Source organism: Crocuta crocuta, unplaced genomic scaffold, assembly GCF_008692635.1.
Source record: "Crocuta crocuta isolate KB4526 unplaced genomic scaffold, BGI_CrCroc_1.0 scaffold15, whole genome shotgun sequence".
Lineage (NCBI taxonomy): Eukaryota > Metazoa > Chordata > Mammalia > Carnivora > Hyaenidae > Crocuta > Crocuta crocuta.
The window spans coordinates 2017867-2041187 of record NW_027530508.1 but is presented as its reverse complement, the minus strand read 5'-3'; the positions used below and the strand labels follow the sequence as shown (position 1 = coordinate 2041187).

Below are 23321 nucleotides of genomic sequence, written 5' to 3'. Positions count from 1 at the left end.
AAATAAATAACATTTAAATTTTTTTGTTAGACTGTCAAATATCAGGGAAACAATAGTTATAATTTTTCAGAACTTCTTTTGTCATATATCCTAGGGCTTTTAAGTATTGCCAGTGGCATCTTGGTTTTCCTCTGTTATTTGAATGTTAAACTTTACTAAATACTCTAACGTACGTGCACTGGAACCAGGTTTTTTTGTTTTTTTTTTAAACTAACAAATGCTTTTGTAATGAAATAAGGACTGTATATTGGCCCTTTTTCTGGGTGTGGTAGGAGAGAAAACACAACGTATGTGCCATTGTGTCTGATAAATTAGGGAACTGCCCAGAGTTCATGACTCATCTCCCGAGGCCTCCCTGCTCAGTTGTTCTGTAACTCACAGTTAACCAAAGGATTATGGTTCACAAGTGCTTTTTGGAAAATGAACGAGGTATAAATTTGAGTTTCTTCCATTATTTTGGCATTCCTGAAATATGTAATTCTGTCTTCACTCAGGCTGGTCTTGTCGAATCCAAAATGATGTGTGGGATAGAGGAAGAAATCATATACAGCTAACTCTTCCTTAACAAAAGCAAACAGAAAGACTAGTTAAAATAATTGTAAAATATAAATATGATGAAGCACTGTGCAGCTGAAAAGAAAGGTAACTAGATGGGGCACCTGGGTGGCTCAGTCAGTTAAGCATCCAGCTTTGGCTCAGGTCATGATCTCATGGTTTGTGAGTTTGAGTCCCGCATCGGGCTCTTTGCTGACAGCTCAGAGCTTGGAGCCTCCTGCGGATTCTGTGTCTCTCTCTCTCTCTGCCCCCCACCCCACTCGTGCTGTCTCTATCTCTCATAAATAAATAAACTTAAAAAAAATTTTTTTTAAGGTGACTAGATGTATTTTTTTAATTTTTTAAATGTTTTTTATTTTGAGAGAGCGTGAGTGAGCATGAGTCGTGGAGGGGTGAGAGAGAGGAAGACACAGAATCTAAAGCAGGCTCCAGGCTCTGAGCTGTCAGCACAGAGCCCAACGTGGGGCTCAAACCCATGAACGGAACCATGAGATCATGACCTGAGCTCAAGTCAAAATCTGACACTTAACCAGCTGAGTCACTCAGGTCCCCCAGTAACTAGCTGTATTGATGTGGAAGAAGTCCAGGATTTATTACTTAAGTAAAAATGCAGGCTGTAGATCATATGTGTAATATGATCCTGTTTATAGTTTTTTTTTTTTTAATATGCAGTTCTATGCTGGTATAACATAGGAAATTTCTAAAGGATATAGAAGAAAGTAATTAATGATTAGTTTGGAAATAGACTGGAAGGAGGTGAGTGAGACTTATGTTTTGCTTTATATACTTCTGTTGTTTGTGTATCTTTTAATGAGCATAATTTACCTTTTCTTAGAATAATTTTTTTTTTTTTCTGAGAGAGAGAGAGAGAGAGAGATACAACATGAGCAGGGGAGGGGCAGAGAGAGGGAGACACAGAATCTGAAGCAGGCTCCAGGCTCTGAGCTAGCTGTCAGCACAGAGCCCAACGCAGGACTCGAACCCACAAACTGTGATATCATGACCTGAGCTGAAGTTGGACGCTTAACCAACTGAGCCACCCAGGTGCCCCTTTAGAATAATTTTTAATTGTAGTGAAAGGGAGGCAGACCAGTGTCCTTCTATATAACGAAAGCAGTGTTTTAATAAATGACATTAAAAGATTCCATTTATTTCAGCTAGAAGATGAATAAGGTCTGAGGGTCTAATCTAAAACATGGTGACTGTAGTTGATAACACTTTACTATATAACTGCAATTTGTTAAGAGAGTAAGATTTAAACATTCTCACACACAAAAAAGATGTGAGATGATGAAGGTGTAAATTAACTAGATGGGGGGATCTTTTCACAGTGTTATGTATATCAAATCCCCATGATACACACTTTAAATATCTCATAATTTTATATATCAATTATACCTCAATAAAGCTGAGAATAAAAGAATCTTTTCACAATGGGAGCATAATATAATCAGGAATCAATGCAGGAAGACATGAATAGGACAAAAAATACAGTAAATACAGTAACACCTTGAGGAGTTTTTTTTTTTTAAAGTAAATGGAGGGCACCAGGGTGGCTTTGTTGGTTGAACATCTGACTCTTGATTTCAGCTAAGGTCATTATCTCATAGTCGTAGGATCAAGCTCTATGTTGGGCTCCGTGCCTAGTGTGGAGCCTGCTTGAGACTGTTTCTCTCTCTCTCTCTCTCTCTCTCTCTGCTCCTGCCCCATACACCCTCTCTCTCTGTCTTTTTCTCAAAGTAAGTGAACATTTTTTTAAAAAGCAAATGGAAAGAATACTGTGTCCCAGGATTATAAAATTCAATACCATAAAATGCCATTTTTCCCTGAACTAGTTATTTTGTCAGCCTTTTATTATAAAAATGTTCAAATATAGAGAAAAATTGAGAGAATTTTATACCCACCCCCACCACATAGACTCTACAATTAACATTTTATTATACTTGTTTTATCAAATATCTTTCCATCTATTTGCCATTCCTCTGTTCATTCATATTCATTCATGATTCATATTGTTTTTTTAATATATTTCAAAGTAAATTGCTTAAATTAGGATACTTCTTCCCAAATACTTAAGCATCCATATCATTTATGATATTCGTTTATGGGTGGAATTGTCTTCAGAGGTGAAATTTATGTGCACATGCACAAATGCATTTCCCTGTCAAAATACAGAGTATCATGCTAAGCAAAATAAGTCTGTCAGAGAAAGAAAAGTATTGTATGATTTCACTCCTGTGTGGAATTTAGGAAACTCAACAAATAAACATAGGGAACGGGAAGGAAAAATTAGATAAAAACAGAAAGGGAGGCAAGCCATTAGAGACTCTTAAATACAGAGAACTAAATGAGGGTTGCTGGAGGGGTGTTGGGTGGCGGGGTGGGCTAAGTGGGAGATGGGCATTAAGGAGGACACTTGCTGGGATGAGCACTGGGTGTTATATGTAAGTGGTGATTCACTAAATTCTACCCCTGAAAACATTAATTGAACTGTATGTCAACTAACTTGGATTTAAATTTTAAAAAGAAAATAGAATTTTAGTGTTGTCCAAGAAGGTCCCCTCATATTTCTTTCCAGTAAATCTTCCATCTCTTCCATAGGCAAACTTTGTTCTAATTTTTCCCACCATAGATCAGTTTTTTAATATTTTATTTTAATTTTAATTAATTGTGTTTTTGGTATCTCTTTGCCTAATATGGGGCTCAAACTCACAAACCCAAGATCAAGAGTCACACGCTTTACTGACTGAGCCAGCTAGACACCCCTCGCCTATAGATTAGTTTTGCTTGCTCTAGAACTTCACATGTATGGAATCTTATGTTACATACTCTTTTGTATATGGCTTTTTTTATTCATTATGATGTTTTTTAGATTCATGTTGTTGTATCAGTAATTCCTTTCATTGCTGAGTAATAGTCCATTGTGAGAACATACCACTGTTTATATAATCCCTTATTGATGGTTACCTGGATTGTTTTCAGTTTTTTGTTACTATGAATATTTTTGTACTAGTCTTTTTGTGCTCATAGGTTTATATTGGTCTTGGGTAAATATATAGGAATGGAATTACTGGATCATGAAGGAGGTGTATATTTAGTTTTATAAGAAGCTGTCAGATAGAAGCACCTGAAGCTGTCAGACAAACTAATTTTTAAAATAAAATGAAAATATGGGGCGCACCTGAGTGGCTCTGTCGGTTAAGTGTCCGACTCCTGATTTCGGCTCATGTCATGATCTCATGGTTTGTGAGATAAAATCCCATGTTGGGCCCTGTGATGACAGCACGGAGTCTGCTTGGGATTCTCTCTCTACCTCTCTCTTCCCTCCCCAACTTGTGTCTGTGTGTATGTGTGAGCGCCTGCGCGCACTTCTCTCTCTGTGAAAATAAACAGTTAAAAATAAAATTAAAATACCACAAATAGTAGCTCATCCTAAAAATCATTCTGCGAAAGGCAAAACCATTCCTACTATTAGAATGTGTGCATCGGGCTCCTGGCATTGTGCAGACTACAGCTGGCAGTTCTGGTTTCCGTCTGACATTTCATAGTACATTTTTCCTTTGGATTCAAACTGTTTAGCCATTCATCTGTATTCATAACCATTCATCTGTATCTGTATTCATCTAAGGCTAGAACTTCATCCTAGAAGCAGCTTTTAAAACCAATTCAGAGAGAGAGGTGTGGGGAAGAGATAAATTTGAGAGTGTATGGGGTGTCCGTAAATCAGATATGACAGAAGGAGGTTGGGGGATTTAACAACAAAGAGGTTGTGTGTGTATGTGAGAGAGAGAAAGAGAGGGGCAGGGGAGGGAGAGAGAAATACCAATGGTTCCCCTGCCCCATGAATTTTAATTTAATTTTTGCAAAGTTTTTTTTAGTTTTTTTTTTTTTTTGCAGAGTTTATTTTTAAGATAGTTCAGAACCAAAAGGTGTCCTGTATACTGAGATAAAATGATCTCCAGAGAGCCTCCTCATTCTGTTTAACAGGCTTCATAGTATTCCATTTTATGAATATGCCATCATTTACTTAATCACATTTCCTTCTCCTGTTGATAAACATTTAGGTTATTTCCAATATTTTTCTATTGCAAACAGTGCTGCTGCAATTGAATAACCTTGTACATAGGGCACTTTAAAAGTATGGGTAGATCTGTAAAATTCTCAGTTGGAAGTATGTCAAAGGAAGTGTGCTTTTGTAATTCTGCTAAATATTTACAGATCATATGAGAGTACCTGTTTACTCAGATCCTTGCCCCACGGCATTGTGGTTAAAAATGTTTATATTTGCCTGTCTGATAAGTGAAAACTGATATCATAATGTAGCCTTAATTTGGCTTTCTCTAACCATGAGTTGAGTTTAAGCATTTTTTTTTTTTTGTATATATATGAGAAGTGTTTGCTTTTCTGTGAATTGTCAGTTCTTTGCCCATTTTTCTTTTGGATTGGTGGTTGCCTTTTTATTAATCTGTAGGAGTCCTTTATATATGAAGGAAATAACACCTTTGTGAATGAGTTGGAAATAGATTTGAAGAGCTCATTCTTTAAAAATATAGAAGTAATGGGGCGCCTGGGTGGCTTAGTCGGTTAAGCATCCGACTTTCGCTCAGGTCATGATCTCGTGGTTCGTGGGTTCGAGCCCCGCATCGGGCTCTGTGCTGACTGCCAGCTCAGAGCCTGGAGCCTGTTTCAGAGTCTGTGTCTCCCTCTCTCTCTGACCCTCCCCTGCTCACGCTGTCTCTTTCTCTCTCCTAGAAATAAATAAAAAACATTAAAAAAAAATTTTTTTTAAATAAAAAATAAAAATAAAAATATAGAAGTAGTTATTTCTTTCAGTGGAATGGTGGAAAAAGAAGCCAGATTGCCATGGAGACAACTCTTTCTAGAAATTTGGCTTCAAAGTAGAGAGAATGCTAGCTGAAGGATTGATGTAGAATCAAGGAGTTCTCCTTTTCTTTTAGAAATTCTTAGGTTTAAATGCTGTTGTAAGTTAAAGCTAAGAGATGGTGGTAGGGGACCTACAGGACAGGATTCCTAATGAACTGAGATTCTTGGGGAGGAATTCGAGAGAAGGAGGAAATTTGCAAATATGTTGACTGGGAGTTAAGGGTGTCGTGCAGTCCAATGGCTTCTGTTTTCTCTGAAGTGAAGGCAAGGCCAACAACCAAGAGTGTGGGAGAAGGTGGCTGGAGAGGAGAGGAGGTTCTTTGAAATCACTGCTATGGAGAATTGGAGAGAGCCGAGGAAGGAAATACAGAAACATTATAGAAATTGTTTGGAGTTCCCATGGAGGCAGAAGTGGTATCAGCCTTATGGGTTGTTTGACTTTCTTAAGCAGCATTTGGCAGTCCCAAGTGTAGGGCTGGTGGCTGGATTAGTTTAGAATTGGACTGTTTTTGTTTTTCTCCATATAAGTAGAATAGAACAGGGCAGCAAAGGAATTTAGGAAGTTAGCAAGGGAGTGATAGAATTGACACCAAGTTTTCTTGAGTCGAGAAGGAAATAGGACAGAGATACTAGCTAGAAAATTACAGAGAGGTGCAAGGTACCAGAAGCCTAGGTGAGGTCAGAGAACAGGTGGAGACATAAAAGAGAAGGAACTGTAAGGAATAGAGAGTGTGGTTGGAGATTGTGAAGGTAAAGCTCAGTCTGAGTTTTTGCTGGTGATGACAGAACCGTTGTCATGGCTGGCCCAAGTGGAGTAGAGATGTAAGGTTCTTGGAGTTGAGGAAGTCCAGTCATTCATAGGCTGGCCTTGGATATGAATTGTGGTAGCTGTCATCTGTGAGGATGTTGAACCATCTTCCAGGAGAATATCAGGACTGGGGGAATGGGAAGAAAACTGGAAACCACACTGCAGTCTCTTCAGTGATAAGGGAGTAGCAGCAAATCATTAGGCAAAAAAGCCCTCAAGAACAGGGACCATTAGAGCAGGTTCTAGGAAGAATGGTTTGCGCATGAGATCCTTGAGGACTGAGGGAACCTCAACTCTCCTTGGTGACATGCAGCTCTAGGATACTTGGAATAGATTTGGAGACTAGAAAAGGAAGGAAGCACAGATAATGCATGCAGTTTAGTCTGGGAGGCAGGAAATCACAGGAATTTGCCTGAGAGACTTGATATTATATCCTCTGGGAAGAATAAGGCCTTGACTATGATTTTTCTGATTGTGGTCTATACCTACACCTTGTTACTGACATGGATCTTTATACATTGACATACCTCTCACGCCCTAGTTTACTTGTACAAATCCTCTCCAACTTGCCATTCACTGTACACTTGTTCTTTTGCCTTGCAGCCTTTCACATGAAGTACTGTCATTCTTCTGCAGTTTCCTTCTTTTTGATTGATATATTCATGCTTTTTAGTGAAATCTGTTTTCTTTTTAAGTTAATTTGATTGGTTATTTTTTAAGTGTTTATTTGAGAGAGAGAGAGAGAATGTGTGCACGCATGCGTGCAAGTGGAGGGCCAGAGAGAGGAGCACAGGATCCCAAGCAGGCTCGATGCCAATAGCAGCGAACATGATGCGGGGCTCAAATTCACAAACCTCAAAATCATGATCTGAGCTGAAGTTGGACACTTAACCAACGGAGCCACCCAGGCGCCCCTTAGTTGATTATTTTTATTTATAAAAATACTGTGCTCTATTTTTTCAAATTTAGAAAATAAATACGAAGAAGAAAATAAGTACAAAGAAGAAAATAAAAGTCATAAAGTGCTATGCTAAATGTTTATAGATTTTCACTTCTAGTTTTACTTTCATGTATATACATTCATACACATACATGAATTTAGTTAGATCATATAGTATATTCAGTTTTGATCTGTTTTTTTTTAACTTAAAAAAATGAAAGTCTTGTTCCATTTTCTTAAATTCTTTGAATTTTAACAGGATATCGTTTTGAATAGCAACATAGAACTTATTTCAACTTTTTCCTATTTTCCCTGCTGTTGGGTATTTGGATTGTTTCTCCTTTTCCATTTAATGGATATATCTGTATCATTTTCATCTGAGTTTCAGATAATTTACATTTACTTCAGTTCAGAATAGAGGCTTGGAAGTAGGTCACAAAACAATATGGACACGTTTAAGATCCTTGTATAATCTTTCTGGGAAGGGATTTGTTATCATAGTTAATGGCCATTCCCACCAGTATCTGATCCTTTTCATGAGACTCTTGCTAGCATTGAATACTTCATATAACTGATCATTTCTGATTTGGAAGGTAAAAATATTATCTTGTTATTATATTCTTTTGTTCAATGGGGATGGTCAACACTTTTTCATGTATTTTCTTAGCTGTTTTTCTCTTGTGTAAATTACCTGTTGTCTTTAGGTTTTTCAAAATTGAGGTCTTTGTGTTTTCCATATTGATATGACTTCTTATTTTAGTATATGTGCTGCCAAAGCGAGCACATATGACTTCTTATTTTAATCCTTTGTCTTATTTGTGGCAATTTTCCTAACTTATTTCCTTTAAAAATTAGACTTTATTTTTTAGAGTAGTTTTACGTTCACGGTAAAATTGAGCAGAAATTAGAGTTCCCCAATACTCCCTGCCCCAATACCTGCACAACCTCCCACACTCGTCATCCTGCACCACAGTGGTACGTTTATTGCAGCAGATAAATCTGCACTGACACATCGGTATCATCCAAAGCCATGTTTACATTAGGATTCACTTGGTGTTGTGCATTCTGTGGCTTTGGACAAATATATAATGACACGTATTTACCATTGTATTATCATACAGAATAGTTTTACTGTCCTTAAAATCCTCTGTACTCTGCGTGTTCACTCCCTCCCACCTTTCCAGCTCCACAGCCTCTCATCTTTTTACTGTCTTCAGGGGGCTTGCCTCTTTAAGAATTATGTCATATAGTTGGAATCATACTGTATGTAGCTTTTCCACATTGCTTTCTTTCACCTACTAATATGCATTTGAAAGGGTTCCTTCGTGTCTCTTTGTGGTTTGATATCTCATAACCTTTTAATGCTGCATAATATTCTATTGTCTGGGTAGAGTACAGTTTATTTATCCACTCACCTACTGAAGAGCATCTTGGTTGCTTCCATTATTGGCAATTAAGAATAAAGCTGCTGGGACACTTGGGCAGCCCAGTCGGTTGAGTGTCTGACTTCCCCTCAGGGCATGATCTCAAGTTTCCTGAGTTCGAGCCCCCTGTTGGGTTCTGTGCTGCCAGCTCAGAGCCTGGAGCCTGCTTCGGATTCTCTCTCTCTCTCTCTCTCTCTCTCTGCCCCTCTTCTGCTCACACTCTGTCTCTCTCTCTGAAAAGTAAACATTAAAATTTTTTAAAAAAGAAAAGAATGCTGCTGTAAAGATCTGTGTGTAGATTTTTGTGTGGACATAGTTTTCAACTTGCCTGGGTAAATAACAAGAAGCACAATTGCTGGCTCATATGGAGAAGGTTTAGTTTTGTAAGAAACTGCTAACGTGTCCTCCAGAGTGGCTGTACTGCTTCGCATTCCCACCAGCATGGAAAAGTATGAGAGTTCCGGTTGTTCCACATGCCCACCAGTATTTGGTGTGGTCAGTATTTGGGATTGTGGCCATTCTGATAGATGTGGTGTCTTGTTCCAATTTGCAGTTCCTTAATGACACATGTTGTTGAATATTTTTTCATATGCTATTTGCAATCTCTGTATCTTCATTGAGGTGTCTAATAAGGCCTTTGGCCCATGTTTTAATTGGTTTGTGTTCTTAATTGTTCATTTTTAAGAGTTCTTATAAATTTTGGATAACAGTCCCTTATCAGATGTGCCTTTTACAAATGTTTTCTCCCAGCCTGTGGCTTGTCTTCTTTTTCTCTTGAAAAGAAAAAGCATTCACAGAGCAGAAGCTTTTAATTTGAATGAAGTCCAGCTTATTGATTATTTCCTTCATGGATTGTGCCTTTAGTGTTGTATCTAAAAAGTCATCACCATACCCAAGCTCATTTGATTTTTTTCTATGTTATCTTCTAAGAGTTTTATAGTGTTGTGTTTACAGTTAGGTCTGTGAGAACAAGTTTTTGTGAAAGTATAAGGTCTGTGTCCAGATTTTTTTTCTTGTATATGTATGCCCACTTGTTCTAGCACCATTTCTTGAAAAGACTATCTTCGTTCCATCATATTGCCACTGCGCCTTTATCAGAGGTCGGTTGACTGTATTTATGCTTCTGTTATATTGCTCTATTTTTCTATTCTTTCACCAGTACCACGCTGCCTTGATTGCTATTGCTTTGTGATAAGTCTTGAAGTCTGGTAGTGTTAGTCCTCCCACATTTGTTTCTCTTCAGTATTGAGTTAGCTCTTCTGTCTTTTGCCTCTCTGTATAATTTTGAATTAGTTTGTCAAAATCCACAAAATAACTTGCTAGGGTTTTGATTGAGATTGCATTGAGTCTGTAGACCAAGTTAGAAAGAACTGATATCTTAACAATATCGAGTCTCCTTGTTCATGAACATTATTTCTGATTTATTTATTTATTTATTTTTACATTTAGTAGCTTTTGTTTTTTCTGTCATCAGATATGCCATTTTTACTTTTGTGATTTCTTACATTAGAAAATCCTTCTTCATTCTGAGCTCACATAAATATTCATTTATTTCCTTTTAAAATGTGTTTTTAGGGGGCGCCTGGGTGGCTTAGTCGGTTAAGCATCCGACTTTCGCTTAGGTCATGATCTCGCGGTTCGTGGGTTCGAGCCCTGCGTCGGGCTCTGTGCTGACTGCCAGCTCAGAGCCTGGAGCCTATTTCAGAGTCTGTATCTCCCTCTCTCTCTGACCCTCCCCTGCTCATGCTGTCTCTCTCTCTCTCTCTCTCTCCTAGAAATAAATAAAAATATTTTTTTAAAAAATGTGTTTTTAGGGCGCCTGGGTGGCTCAGTCGGTAAGCATCTAACTTCTACTCAGGTAGAGTCCAGCATCGGGTGAGCTCGAGCCCCGCCGCGAATAAGCCCCAGTTTTCTCTCTCTTCCCTCCCCTTCTCTCTTTGCCCCTCATGGAAGTCTGTCTGTCTGTCTGTCTCTCCCTCCCTCCCCCCCCCGCCTCTTGCTCACTTGTGCCCTCTCTCTCTATATATATATAAAATAAAATAAAGTATAAAATAATATGTGTTTGTAAGCATTTAATTATTTTACCCATCAGTATTTTATTTCTGGTATGCGGAATGAGGTGATCGTCTAACCTTCTCCCCCCCAAATACATAGTTATTTTCCCCCAAACCATTTCCTATCAAGAATAGACGTGTATCTATTACGTGTATCTGATTACTAAGGAAGTAATCAGCCTTCTGATCTGTTTTCTAACCCTTTTGGAGGGAATTGTATGCTTTCCCAATTTTAGATTATGGTCAGGTGAGCAGAGTGGGGAAGTGGTCAAATCTTGTATGGCCGCACTTTGGGAGGGCCACCTACTAAACCCATTTCCCTACTGGCATGTTGCTGGTACCAGAGGCAAACTCCTGAGATGTGTATGAACCATCTGCATCTCCCCACCCTTCCTCACATACCCCTTGCAGAGGTATGTCCTGCTTCCCTTGAGAATCACTATCATATTTAGTTACCACCAGGCTGTGAGGCTCCTAAAGATGGGATATATGAGTGTATTGCTCCCTAGTTCTTTCCCTAGTACCTAGTCCACTGCAGGGCACAAAAATCTGAATGGACAAATGAGCCACTATTACCAGTAGGAATGTGCCATGGCCCTCTGATGAGGTTTGAGATGTACTGTACATGGCAAACACAAGGGGAGCAAGCTTTTCACAGGACTGCTGCCTGGCTCTTACTCCACAGATGCAGCCTGGCAAGGAAGTTTATTTTAAAGTTCTTTGGGTGATTCTAAAGGGCAGTCAAGGTTGAGAATCACACTTTAAAAAGTAGGTTCTTATTAAGTATTATTTGTTTTGATATAAAGATTCAAGTAAGTAGTTGGATTTGGAGGGAAATGTGTATATCACACTCCCAAAAGATCACTGGTCCTGTGTATACATTTTATTGCTAGGAAAATTTTACCCAAAATACTCCTTTGGTGACTATTTTGGACATAGTGAATGATAATATCGGACCTTATCTAACACGGCTGTCTGTTTCCTAGGCCAGCATGGATTCCTGGTTCATTCTGGTTCTGCTTGGCAGTAGTCTGATATGTGTAGGTGCCAACAATTCAACCACAGGTAAATTGTCATTTAATAAGGCTGGTATTCAGAATAGAATATTGCTGTCACATTCAATGACCTAAAATTGGTAACCTAGATGGTGTTAAAGAAGAAAAAATAATAAAGTTTTACTTAAAAGTGATGGTATAAAATAAGTATCTTTGGAAATCTTTGAGTCATAGTGAATGCTCAACATTGCTCTATATACAGTGGACTACTTTAAATAAGTAGATGATATGTTCATTCCTCAAAAGTTGAAAAAAATTGTTGCTACTTAAGATTTCTATATTTTGATTCTGATTCTTCTTCCCTTAAACAATAATCCTTTGGAGGTGGTGGAAGGAGCCCAGCATTAGGTGTGTGTGTGTGTGTGTGTGTGTGTGTGTGTGAGAGAGAGAGAGAGAGAGAGAGAGGGAGAGAGGGAGAGAGGGAGAGAGGGATCTATCTTTGGCCTCCCTATGTTTAAGAGTTTATTAAGGCTTGCTGCTTTGTGCCTTATAACTTCGAGCTACCACATTCTTCACGTGGTGTTCTCTTTCTTTGTGTGTGTGTGTGTGTGTGTGTGTGTGTTTACAGTTTCACCTTCAGTAGACGTTACAAGATCTACGAAAACAGCAGCAACAGTATCAGTTAAAGAAGAGACCAAAACTTCAAGTCCTACTTCTTCTTCAGTAACTTCTCTGTCTGTGGCACCAACATTCAGCCCAAATCTAACACTGGGACCCACCTATGTGACCACTGTCAATTCTTCAGACTCTGACAATGGGACCACAAGAACAGCAAGCACGGACTCTGTAGTCACTACAGTTTCACTGAATGGAACATGGTTTCCGGATCACCAGCTCACAGATGCCAGCACAGAGCCTTGGGAGGGGAACTCCAGCACCGTGGCAACCACCCCAGAAACTTTCTCTTCTTCAGGTACTGGAGAGGGTTTCTTCTTGGGTTTTCTTTTTCTTTGAGGTTACTCACCATTTTATTATTTTTCTTTTCTAGCTGTAAGATTTCTTGAAATAATAAAATTTGCAAACTAATGTTAGCAGACACAGAGAATTCTTAGGGATACCTGGCTAACACAGAGTTAAGAGGAAAGAAGAAATATTCTGGAGTAAGTCCTGCTTTGCCTGGCATTCCAGTTAGACCGGGGAGGCTTAAGTGTCAAAGGTAGAGGGAAAAGTGTGAAAATACAAGAGAAAGGGGAGCTAACTGCTAATGCAAGACGCTAGAGATGAAAGGGTGCAGAAGCTGAGTGACAGGATTAGCCTTGAACAGAAGGAACCTGTGGAGACCACAGGAAGGAGAATGGGTCTGGCTGTCCATAACAGATACGGAGTTAGGAGCACACAGGCCAGGGGCGGATTTAGAGGAGCTCCAGGAAACAGTGAAGTTGCAGTGCCAGTTTGCTCAGGCCTCAGCCCTGCCCACTTCTTCCCTTCAGCCTATCACTAGTTGAGTTGCAAGTGGCACCGAGGATAGAATCAGCCCTAAGTCAGAAACCAGGTGGGATGGGGCAAGTTTCTGGCCCCTCTGAGCCTCAGTCAGGGTCCTGGTCTGTAAAAGAGAAGGGGTCCCTTCAGAGACCTTCTGTGAGGACTAAGGGAAATTGTCTCCCGGCAGCTGTATAACTGTCATTCTCTCCTAGCAAAAATCACTGTTCCCTCTTTTTTTTTTTTTTTAAACGTTTATGTATCTTTGATCTTTTACATTTTTCTTTCCCATTGACCTTTGCTTTGCATCTCTGTTCTTTTCCTTTTTAAAATAAGCTTTGTATTTTTTGGAAGTGTTAAAGTTTTTGCCACTGATGTTGCACATGTTTTGTTCAGCTCATTTCTAGGTATTTCAGAGGGGTTCTCTGTTACTTTGGTGTTTTGCTTTGTTGTTAATATAAGTGGAGTATATTCTTCAGCTGTCCTCTAACTGGCTGAAGGCTACTGCCACTGTCTTTTGTTTTTTAAAGATATAATTGATATATATCATTATTTTAGTTCTTAGTAAACTACATAAAGCTGTTGATTTGGTAGGTATATTTTATCCTGATCATCTTAATAAATTTCCTCAATGTTTGGGGTGCCTCAATGGCTCGGTCAGTCAAGCGCCCAACTCTTGATTTCGGCTCAGGTCATGATCTCACAGTTCATGAGTTTGAGCCCCACATTGGGCTCTGCACTGACAGTGTGGAACCTGTTTGGGATTCTCTCTCTCTCCCTCTCCCTCTCCCTCTCCCTCTCCCTCTCCTTCCCTTCCTCCCTCCCCCCCTTCTTTCTCTTACTCTTTCAATATAAACAAATAAACTTAAAAATCTAAATTTCCTTAGTATTTGACATAATTTTCTTCAATTATCATAAATCTTCAAATCAGTGTCCTTTTCTCTTTAAATGATTTGGAGAGTACCTTCAAAACAAAGTTAGGAGGGGCGCCTGGGTGGCTTAGTCGGTTAAGCTTCCGACTTTCACTTAGGTCATGATCTCGCGGTTCGTGGGTTCGAGCCCCGCGTCGGGCTCTGTGCTGACTGCCAGCTCAGAGCCTGGAGCCTGTTTCAGTCTGTGACTCCCTCTCTCTCTGACCCTCCCCTGCTCACGCTGTCTCTCTCTTTCTCTCTCTCCTAGAAATAAATAAATCACTAAAAAAAAATAAAAATAAAATAAAATAAGAAAAAACAAAGTTAGGAAACGATGATAAGAGCAGACAGCCCTGTCTTGTACCTGACTCTCAGGAGGATGCCGTTAGTGGTTTTCCGTTAAATATGGCGCTGACTCCTGGGTTGAGATAAACGTATTTATCATGTTCAGGATTTATTAATTTATTCCTGTTTAAAAAGCATATATGTGAGATTTTGCCAGTTGCCTGTTCAGCATCAATGAGCAAGATCTTTCTGATTTTTTTTTCTTTTTTATAATATGCTGTGGTGAATCATTTTAATAGAGTTCCTAACTTTATTCACATTTCTGCAAAAACTACCATACTTGGTCATGTTGTATTTTTCTTGAATGAACTATAGCAATTTGTTTGGTATTACTTTATTTGGGATTTTTCCATTGATATTTGTAAGTTATTTCTAAATTAAATTGGTTTATGTATTTCCTTTATATGTGTGCTATTTTTTTATTTTAATTGTATATGTGCTACTTTTGAAAACTTTTAGTTGTCAGTGTTTTGTTTTGCTTCACAAAAATAATTGAACTTAACCTAGAAAACTGTGCACCTCATTCATGTTTTTAAAATTATTTGAATGGATTTGAGGAAAAGTCATCTCTTAAGATTAATTTCCTACATAGCTGTTAATATTTGTTGTCTTGTATATTTATGTCCATTTTCATGCTTAAGTTGACTATTTATCTGGTTTCACAGTTTTGTTGCTTTTTTTCTTCCAAAGAGTCTGCTGTTGTATATTTACCCTGTTGTTTTTCTGTTTTTATTTCATTACTTTCTTTTTTATTCATACTCTTTCTTTTTGCTTTTTTTCTTTTGTGCTCTTTCTTTCTTCCTGAATTGAATGTTTACCTTGTTTATTTTCAGTCTTCCTAGTTAATTGATAGATTTAATGCTATGAATTTTTATAAGCACAGCTTCAGCCATACCCCATAAGTGTTCCTGTGGATGGTTATATTAGTTATGGGGCAGTCTAAACTATTCTGATAAAGACCCAAATTCAGTGATTTAAGTAGACAAAAGCATCTTTCTCTCCCTTCTCACATTCCAGGGGTAGACAGAGGGCTTTGCCTAATTGGGGTGCAAGTTCTTTTTCTTTCTTATGGCTGTGCCATCCAAACAATATTGCCCTCGTCTGTGTGGTCAGAGATAGCCCTCATCATTGGGTTCTGGTTCCAGCCCCTGGGAAGGGGGAACAGAGGAAATGGGGACACTTTCTTTTCCAAAGGCTGTGACCCAGTAGTTATCCTCCTCACTTTTGCTTACATCCCATTGCCTGGAATTCTTCATATACTACACTTGGCACAAAGGAGTCTTAGAAATGCAGTCTGTAACCAGACAGCTTTGTGCTCAGCTCAAAATGCAGGGGCTCTCTATGAAAAGCAAAAGACACTACTGCTGGGGGGGCATCGGTGGCTTCTGCCACAAGAGTGGTTTTATTTTATTTTTTTAGGTATTTTGCAATTTGGCTATGCTTTTAATGTTCAAGTGTTTTCTTTGTTACTTTGTACTTTTATTGCATCATAATAAAAGAATATCATCTGTGATATTTCTACTACGGGGAATAATTTGTAAGGACTTGTAGGTATTCCACCAGCCTTTGAAAAAGTTTTCTGTTAGTATATAGAATTTGGTCTACACTGGTTAGATTTTATTCTGTGTTACCATTTGAGTCTTTTATATCCTTAACTTAATTTTGCCCTAATGGATGGCCTAAAAGACATAAAGACCTCTAACACAATTATGTTTGTATTTCTCTTTGCCTTCTTGTACTTTTTATGGATATTGATGCTGGGTTGTTTTTGTGCTCTGAGAGAAGGACAGACCACTGATTAAAGTTTAGTGGGTCTGGGCAGTCTTGTTTCCCATTTGTTGGAGGCCACCTCATTCTAGCTACAACATAAATAAAGAGCTGATTTTGTCTTAACTTAGATTGAATAGTAATGTTTTTCTTTAATTTGAGTAAATGTTTCTATTTTTCACTTACTACGCAGGTAATTCTGACTCAAAGGACAGAAGAGGTGAGCCAGTCACCCATGTCTGTTGTCCCTTTTAATAGTGTACAGTATTCATCATGTTTCCTCTGCTCACAGTCTTGGTAACCTTATGCATCTGTACGGTTGTGTGTTTCCTTTCTCTTAAATTGTTTCCATATTAACCTTGCTCAGAAGAGTAACAGAAGCAAGTATGCATTATATTTTCAAGTACAGATTATGGATTCGAATGGTTACGATATCTTTTAATTCTTTTAACAAGTAGTAAAACAGCTGTATCTTATTTTATCATGTCACCTTGCTAATATCACCTTTTGGTGATACTAAACCATACTTTCTACACCATAGTTAATTCCTAATGTCTATTCCATAATTGCCTATAAACATCTAGTTTTTTGTGTTGTTTTCCCGAAGTGTTGGCCCTTTGTCATTTTATATAGATTTATGGGTTTCCACTCCTCTAATGTGACATCCCTGTGGCTGGAGATGCTGTGTCAGTGGTCTGAGCAGGCTTACCAGACCCCTGGTCACCAGAGAACAGATAATGGGAGTGCTCATGTGTGGTGGCACATTTTGCTTAGGACAAGAGTAAGGCTATCGTCAGAGGGTATAAGAGAAAGATCGATCATCCAAAACTCTAAGAAATGATCACCTCATTTGAGTTTGGAAATGTTAATCTGTGAACCAATTTTTCTCATATGACACCTACTTTATTAAATGAGACTTTTTGAGGCTTTTTTTTTTCCTTATTCCATTATTTAACCATGCACAATGTTTTCTGCATAATTAAGTGATGGAACATTTGAAGGCTTATGAATTCCCACTAAGTAGGGAGGATTTGAATCAGAAAAGTAGATAGACTAACCCTTTATGTGTTGTCCGTCAGCCACTGTATTTGGTGAGGATTAGTGAGGTGTTAAACTGTGCACATGTTTCTTATATGATTATCCAGCTCTCACTTTCTTAAACTCAGGAACTGGATTCTATTTAGTGTCTTTGCTATTCGCATTTGCTTGCTAGATTTTCACTATCAGATGTAGAACTTAATAGATTTATGTTGCAATAGATAATTATATTTGCTCCCTAAAACTCCTCTTTTAACCAATCTTAAAGTCAAAAGTCAAAGTGGTGTAGGCTTTAACATAAAACATTTGGCTCTCTGCTTTCTTCCTCTATATAGTGTGTATTTTCTTAATATTCACCCTTTCCTTGCCCCAGTTTTATCCCTGTTTTACCTAGGAAACAAATATGGGTTTAGTAGTCTTAATATTATCATTAAAAATAATTAAAATTACCTTAATAATCTAGGTTATTGCTAATTGTGACATTATTTATATGTATTAGCCCATATCCTTTTTAAGTTAATAAAATAATTTTATATAATTGCTTTTGACCAAACGGGAAAACGAAGAGACATAACATATTCTCAGCAATATCTAAGGCCCTTTTACCAGAACAGATCCTTAGAAGTATTTTTACAAATTTTGATATCACATCCTAATTTTAAAGCCAAGTGCTTTCTGGGGCGCCTGGGTGGCGTAGTCGGTTAAGCGTCCGACTTTCGCTTAGGTCATGATCTCGCGGTTCGTGGGTTCGAGCCCCGCGTCGTGCTCTGTGCTGACTGCCAGCTCAGAGCCTGGAGCCTGTTTCAGTCTGACTCCCTCTCTTTCTGACCCACCCCTGCTCACGCTCGCTCGCTCTCTCTCTCTCTCTCTCTCTCTCAGAAATAAATAAAACATTTAAAAAAAATAAATAAATAAAGCCAAGTGCTTTCTGAGAAATGAGGAAGTTTTTAATAAATATTTGTATCATGATTTGCTAAGCGAAGTATGTCTTATGGAGATGAATTAAATTACAAGTTTTCTGCACTGGTCTCTGGGATGCTTTTGAACAGCAGTGGCTGGTGTTTTAATTGTCAAAACAGAAAGGAATAAAAAGAGAGGAAGGGAGGCAGGCAGCTTTGCTTCCTTTCTTCTGAAGTCTAAAAACTGGTTGTTTTCTCATGTGTATTTTTTTTTTTGATGTATCCCTCATTATATGGTAGAGCTAGCTTTTTTTCTGATTATGGTAAAATATACATCCTATCAAATTCCCATTCTAACTGTATTGTTCAGTGGAATTAAGACAGTGCTGTGCTACCATCATCATCCATCTCCAGAACGTTTCAATCCTCCCAAACTGAAACATCCAAACTAAACAGTAACTCCCCATTTCTCCCTTCCCCCAGCCCCTGGTAACCACTGCTGTACTTTCCATCTCTATAAATTTGTCTGTTGTAGGTACCTAATTTAAGTGGAACCACAATATTTTTCCTTTCGTAACCAGCTTTTCCTTTAAAGCATTCGTACTGGTGTCACTTTGGGTGGTTTGTGTAATATATAGTAATGCAGTAAGTGCAGTTCAGGTGTTGTCTTTTAAGTACCCCTTCACCATGAAGTCCCTGGCCATGAGTACACTCTCCAGCTGTTATTTAGTCTTCACTAATTTTACATTAGCTTTGCTCTAGGGAGAACCGGCTCTGAGACCGATTTGCATGCAGCAAGGTTCCCGGAGAGCACTTTCTCTCTGCAGCACCTGTGAAGCAGTGAAGGCAGTAGTGTTGAGAGACAGGACAGGAGGTGCCATAAGAGCAAAGGCAGCAGAGGCCTCAGTCAATCCTGCAGGAAGCTTGGGAGCTGGAATGGGGTTGTAAGGGCGTTTCCCTGGGCCAGGCTACTCTTTCAGGCCAAGGGCAGTTCCTGTGAAAGGACTTGACTGAGAATTGTTAGCCACTACCCCTCCCAGCAGCTAGAGGAGTGGGTTCTTTGGTCTTAACGGGGAATCTGTAACATCTACTACTGTTCTCACGAAGTTTGAGCAAGGTGGTAATACATACTCACTTTCATCTATTTAGAGATTTTCTTGTGTGAGAAAACTCTATTGAATGATCTTGATATATAAAGGCTGGGGAATGAGTGGCATAGTGGAATATTCAGAGAAGCAGTATATGCAGTGCTTAAAAGCCTGGGCTCCAGAGCTAGACCATCTGAGTTTGTTTGTTGACTCTAACCACTTTCCAGAAGGGTGGGATGGTTGTCTAACTTTCCCTGACTGTTTGCCATTTGCAAAACCAGATAGGAACACAGTTTCTTTCATAGGGTTGTTTTGCAGAATGAAGTAACACATATAAAGTGCTTGATATAGTGCTGGGTCAGCACATCGCAGTTGCTCAGGAAGCGCTGGCTATCACATTGCTACTCCCACTGTTTGGTTACTGTTAAAACTGATAGGAGACTGAGGAGGTCGGAATCTCAGTTGGTCCATCAGGGCTCATGGAAACGGGGGCAATCCTAGGCCTCCTGGAGGCTAGTGTGTGAGGCAACTCCCAACGCAAGGTCATCTTTCACCAGTACTCCTACAACGGTAGACATTTAGCTGTTCCTCTGCCCTGTACCTTTAAACAAAGTTCTGCATAAACCCATCTCCTCCTACCTGTTATTTTAATAGTTGTTTTTAAATAATAGGGTTTTCACATAAAGACCTTATCACTGATAATTGTTAAATAGCAAGAACACAAGGTAAAGCTATTGTAACCATACTTTAGATTATTTTAGGTATAATAGTTTATATAACTGGTTTTTTTAATATATGGAAATAGTATCCTCTAAACATTTGTGAAGGAGTCCTTGAACTACAGAGTTCTAGAACCAGACACAGTAAGGATTCTGCTGAACCGCAGAGGCTCCTTCAAGTTTCTCAGCTCTCAGCAGATCACCTGCTCCGCCTGGCTTTCTCCTTTTAATACTAAAGCTGGAATCTAGAAAGGGGTTCACATTCTTGTTTAAAGAAGTATTTTTTGATTATCATAGCAAATAATCATATATTCATTCAGTGCCTGCTAGATGTGAGGATTCCAGAAAGGAAAAAAATATATTCCCTGTCTTGTGGAAGAAACCCATGAGCACCAAGTATTAAAGTCCACTCGGCTCCATGCTGTTTGGATATACCATACAAAGTGCTGCATGGGAGCTTAAAAGATTTGTGCCTGGAGAGTGGGAAGGAGGCGTAGGGTGAGCTTTAGGCAGTTTAAATTAATATGGTGACTGCAAAAAGTGAAAACGCACCAGACAGGGTGAAAGCAAAGACACGTGAAAGAGTAAGTCAGGTATTTGAGGAACTGTGCACAGTTGATGTGCGTGAGATGGGGAGTGGCCAGATCTAGCCTCAGCACAATGGACCTGGTGGTACAGTGGGCCCAAGGGTCAGGGTGTCTCTTGGTGATGGGAAGGAAGGAAATGACATAGTCAGATGTTTGTTTTAGAAAGATAACGCCAGAGGCCTTAGGGAGGATAGGTGGGCAATGGAAATTAGTTTCGTAGTGATAATTTGGCCCTAGGCAAGATTGGACTCAGCCTAGTAGTTTGGGCTCTTGAAGCAACCTGATGATTTTTGCTGTGCTTAGAGCAAATAGGAAGGACTTAAACAACATTATAACTTTGCTTTTGAGAACTAATACTCCTGTCAAAAAGTGGAGAGATGACAGGAAACTAACAATAGANAAAAAAAAAAAAAACGTGGAGAGATGAGACAAAATGGACCTTAGGGATTGAGCTAGAGGAGTATGACTTTTACTTCAGTGATTATTTTTGTAGTTGGCCAAGGTGTGTCTGAGTCTTTAAGTGACTCACCTGTCTACATGTGAGCCCTTAGAGTAACATGACCCTTTGTTTTCTTGGAAAAGGGAGATAGCAAATAGACATCTATTGTCCCAGAACATCATTTTAGTATTCTTGAAACGCTGTCCCCATAGTCTGAGTCTAAAAAGTAAAGTTTTGCTAGAATGGATAGTGGATAGGAGGTGGGGGAGGACAAGGAATAGACCAGCGTGCTTGCCTTGCCTACACCAGCCTGTATCCTGCAAGGCTACCTTTCCGGAAGACCTAGACCAGAACAGGCCTGAGCATGATATGACAAGTCTATCCAGTTATGGAGGAACCCTAGGAGAGGGACTTGATCCTGAGCCTATCTCCAAGTCTGAGATTTGATACAGAGAGCTGTAAGTTCTCTCTTCTTTTATTAATAGATCTGAGTCTCCTTCCCTCGCGGCAGCATGGAGATGTCTTTCCTATCTGTATTGTAGTTGGCCACAGTTGCAGCTGTGCAGTACAGGCAAGTTAATGTCTGTGCTCTTTAACCGTATCAAAAACATGAATATAGGGGCTCCAGGGTGGTTTAGTGGGTTAAATGTCCCAAACTCTTGATTTCGGCTCAGGTCATGATCTCACAATCATGAGATTGAGCCCTGCATTGGCTCCTCTCTGGGCGTGCGGCTCAGGTCATGATCTCACAATCATGAGATTGAGCCCTGCATTGGCTCCTCTCTGGGCGTGGAGCCTGCTTAAGATTCTCTCTTCCTCTGCCCCTCCCCCATGCATGTCCATGTGTGTCTGCATTCTCTCTCTCTCTCTCAAAAAAAAAACAAACAAAAAAAAACCAAAAACATGGATATAACTCAGATGTCAAAAGGTAAAGTCGTGTTTCTGTGATAGGACCATTTTGGTCTAAAAGCTTGGAATAGTTAGTGGTGCTGGTCCTGTAGTTTATGCAGAGCCTAGAGAATAGTGTCACTTCATGGTTCTGCTTTACACTTGGAGCTGTGTACTATGGGCAAGTTAATGTCTGTGCTCAGTCTCCTCACCCAATAAAACAGGGTTAATCATGGTATCTGTTAGGGTTCTTAGGATAACTGAGCAGTATCATCTATGTGTGGTGCTTTGCTCTGTGCCTGCTGCAGAAGTGCTAAATATTCACTGTAATAATTTTTTTTACTAATTTCCAAGTTATCTAGCTAGCTGAGTCTCTTGTCATATTGCTTGCAGTTGTTGCATTGCCCATAAACAATACTACATTGCTGGTGCCTTCCTGATACTCATTCCATCCATTCATTCGTTCAGGACTTGTTCTGACCACCCCATCTTACATCACAGAACGCTTCCCCCCATTTCCTCTTTTACCCTCCTTATTTTTCTTTGTAGCACTCATTACTACATGTATTATATATTTCTTTACTTACCTGTTCTTTCTTCTCTACTAGATGTAAGCTTCATAAGGGTAAGAAATTTTGATTTATTCATTACTCTACCCTCAAGACCTGCCTGGCACAACAGGTCACTCAAATATTTGTTGAATGAAAGAATAAATACTGAGGGCAGGGATATCTGAGTCTGATCTTGAATCTATGCCTTCAAGAAATTTGTAATTTAATGGACATATAGTCAGTGGCTTTAATTCAGTGTGATCAGTGTTGTAGCAGAGTGGATCCATAGTGTTATGGAAGTATAAGAGATGAGCAGTTACTCACAAAAGGTGATATTTCATCTGGAACTGTATAAGAGGAGAGGTGAGAATAACATTCTAGATCAGGGTTTGGCAGACTTTTTATATCCACGACCAGATAATATATAATTTCAGTTTTGCAATCATACGGTCTCTGCCACATCTATTCAGCCCTACCTTAGTAGTGCAAAAGCAGTCTTAGACAGTATGTAAATGAATAAATACAGCTGTGCTGCAATCAAATTTTATGTATACAATCTGGCAGTGGGCTACATTTGGGCTGTAGTTTCCCTGTTTTAGGCATAGGGACCTGCCTGAGTCCAAAATCTGCTAGTATGTGAACTTTTGGATGCCAAGGCCCAATCTTTTCCCTTGATATCAGGCACTTTGCAAATGTTGCTTCTTTTAAATCATCCATTAACTGTAAGAGGTGGAGAGTGATAATATGTTTGTATTTCACAATGCATCGCACAAAGTTTCCAAGAGATTGTCACACCACTCCTAAGTAGGATAGTAGGTGTTTGAACTCTCAGGTTTGTCTGACCCTAAAGCCCCATGCTCCAGAAATGGCTTTCTTTTCCTCATGCTGAAATGAAAATTTGGCTAGATGAAACACTCCATTTTCAAAGTTCTTCCTAAGGCCTTCGTAGA

General features: G+C 39.1%; 1 protein-coding gene across 2 annotated transcripts in view; it reads left to right on the top strand.

Moving 5' to 3' along the window:
- The window catches only part of PTPRA (protein tyrosine phosphatase receptor type A), a 115116-nt gene that overhangs the window by 36380 nt on the left and 55415 nt on the right, over positions 1-23321 (top strand). Inside the window, exons 2-4 of one of the 2 annotated variants that reach the window (XM_077766973.1) lie at positions 11652-11730; positions 12289-12633; positions 16356-16382. In XM_077766973.1, coding sequence (XP_077623099.1) covers positions 11652-11730; positions 12289-12633; positions 16356-16382 — 451 coding nt within the window. The remainder of the gene's footprint in view (positions 1-11651; positions 11731-12288; positions 12634-16355; positions 16383-23321) is intronic. The other variant, XM_077766974.1, reaches the window with a different exon arrangement.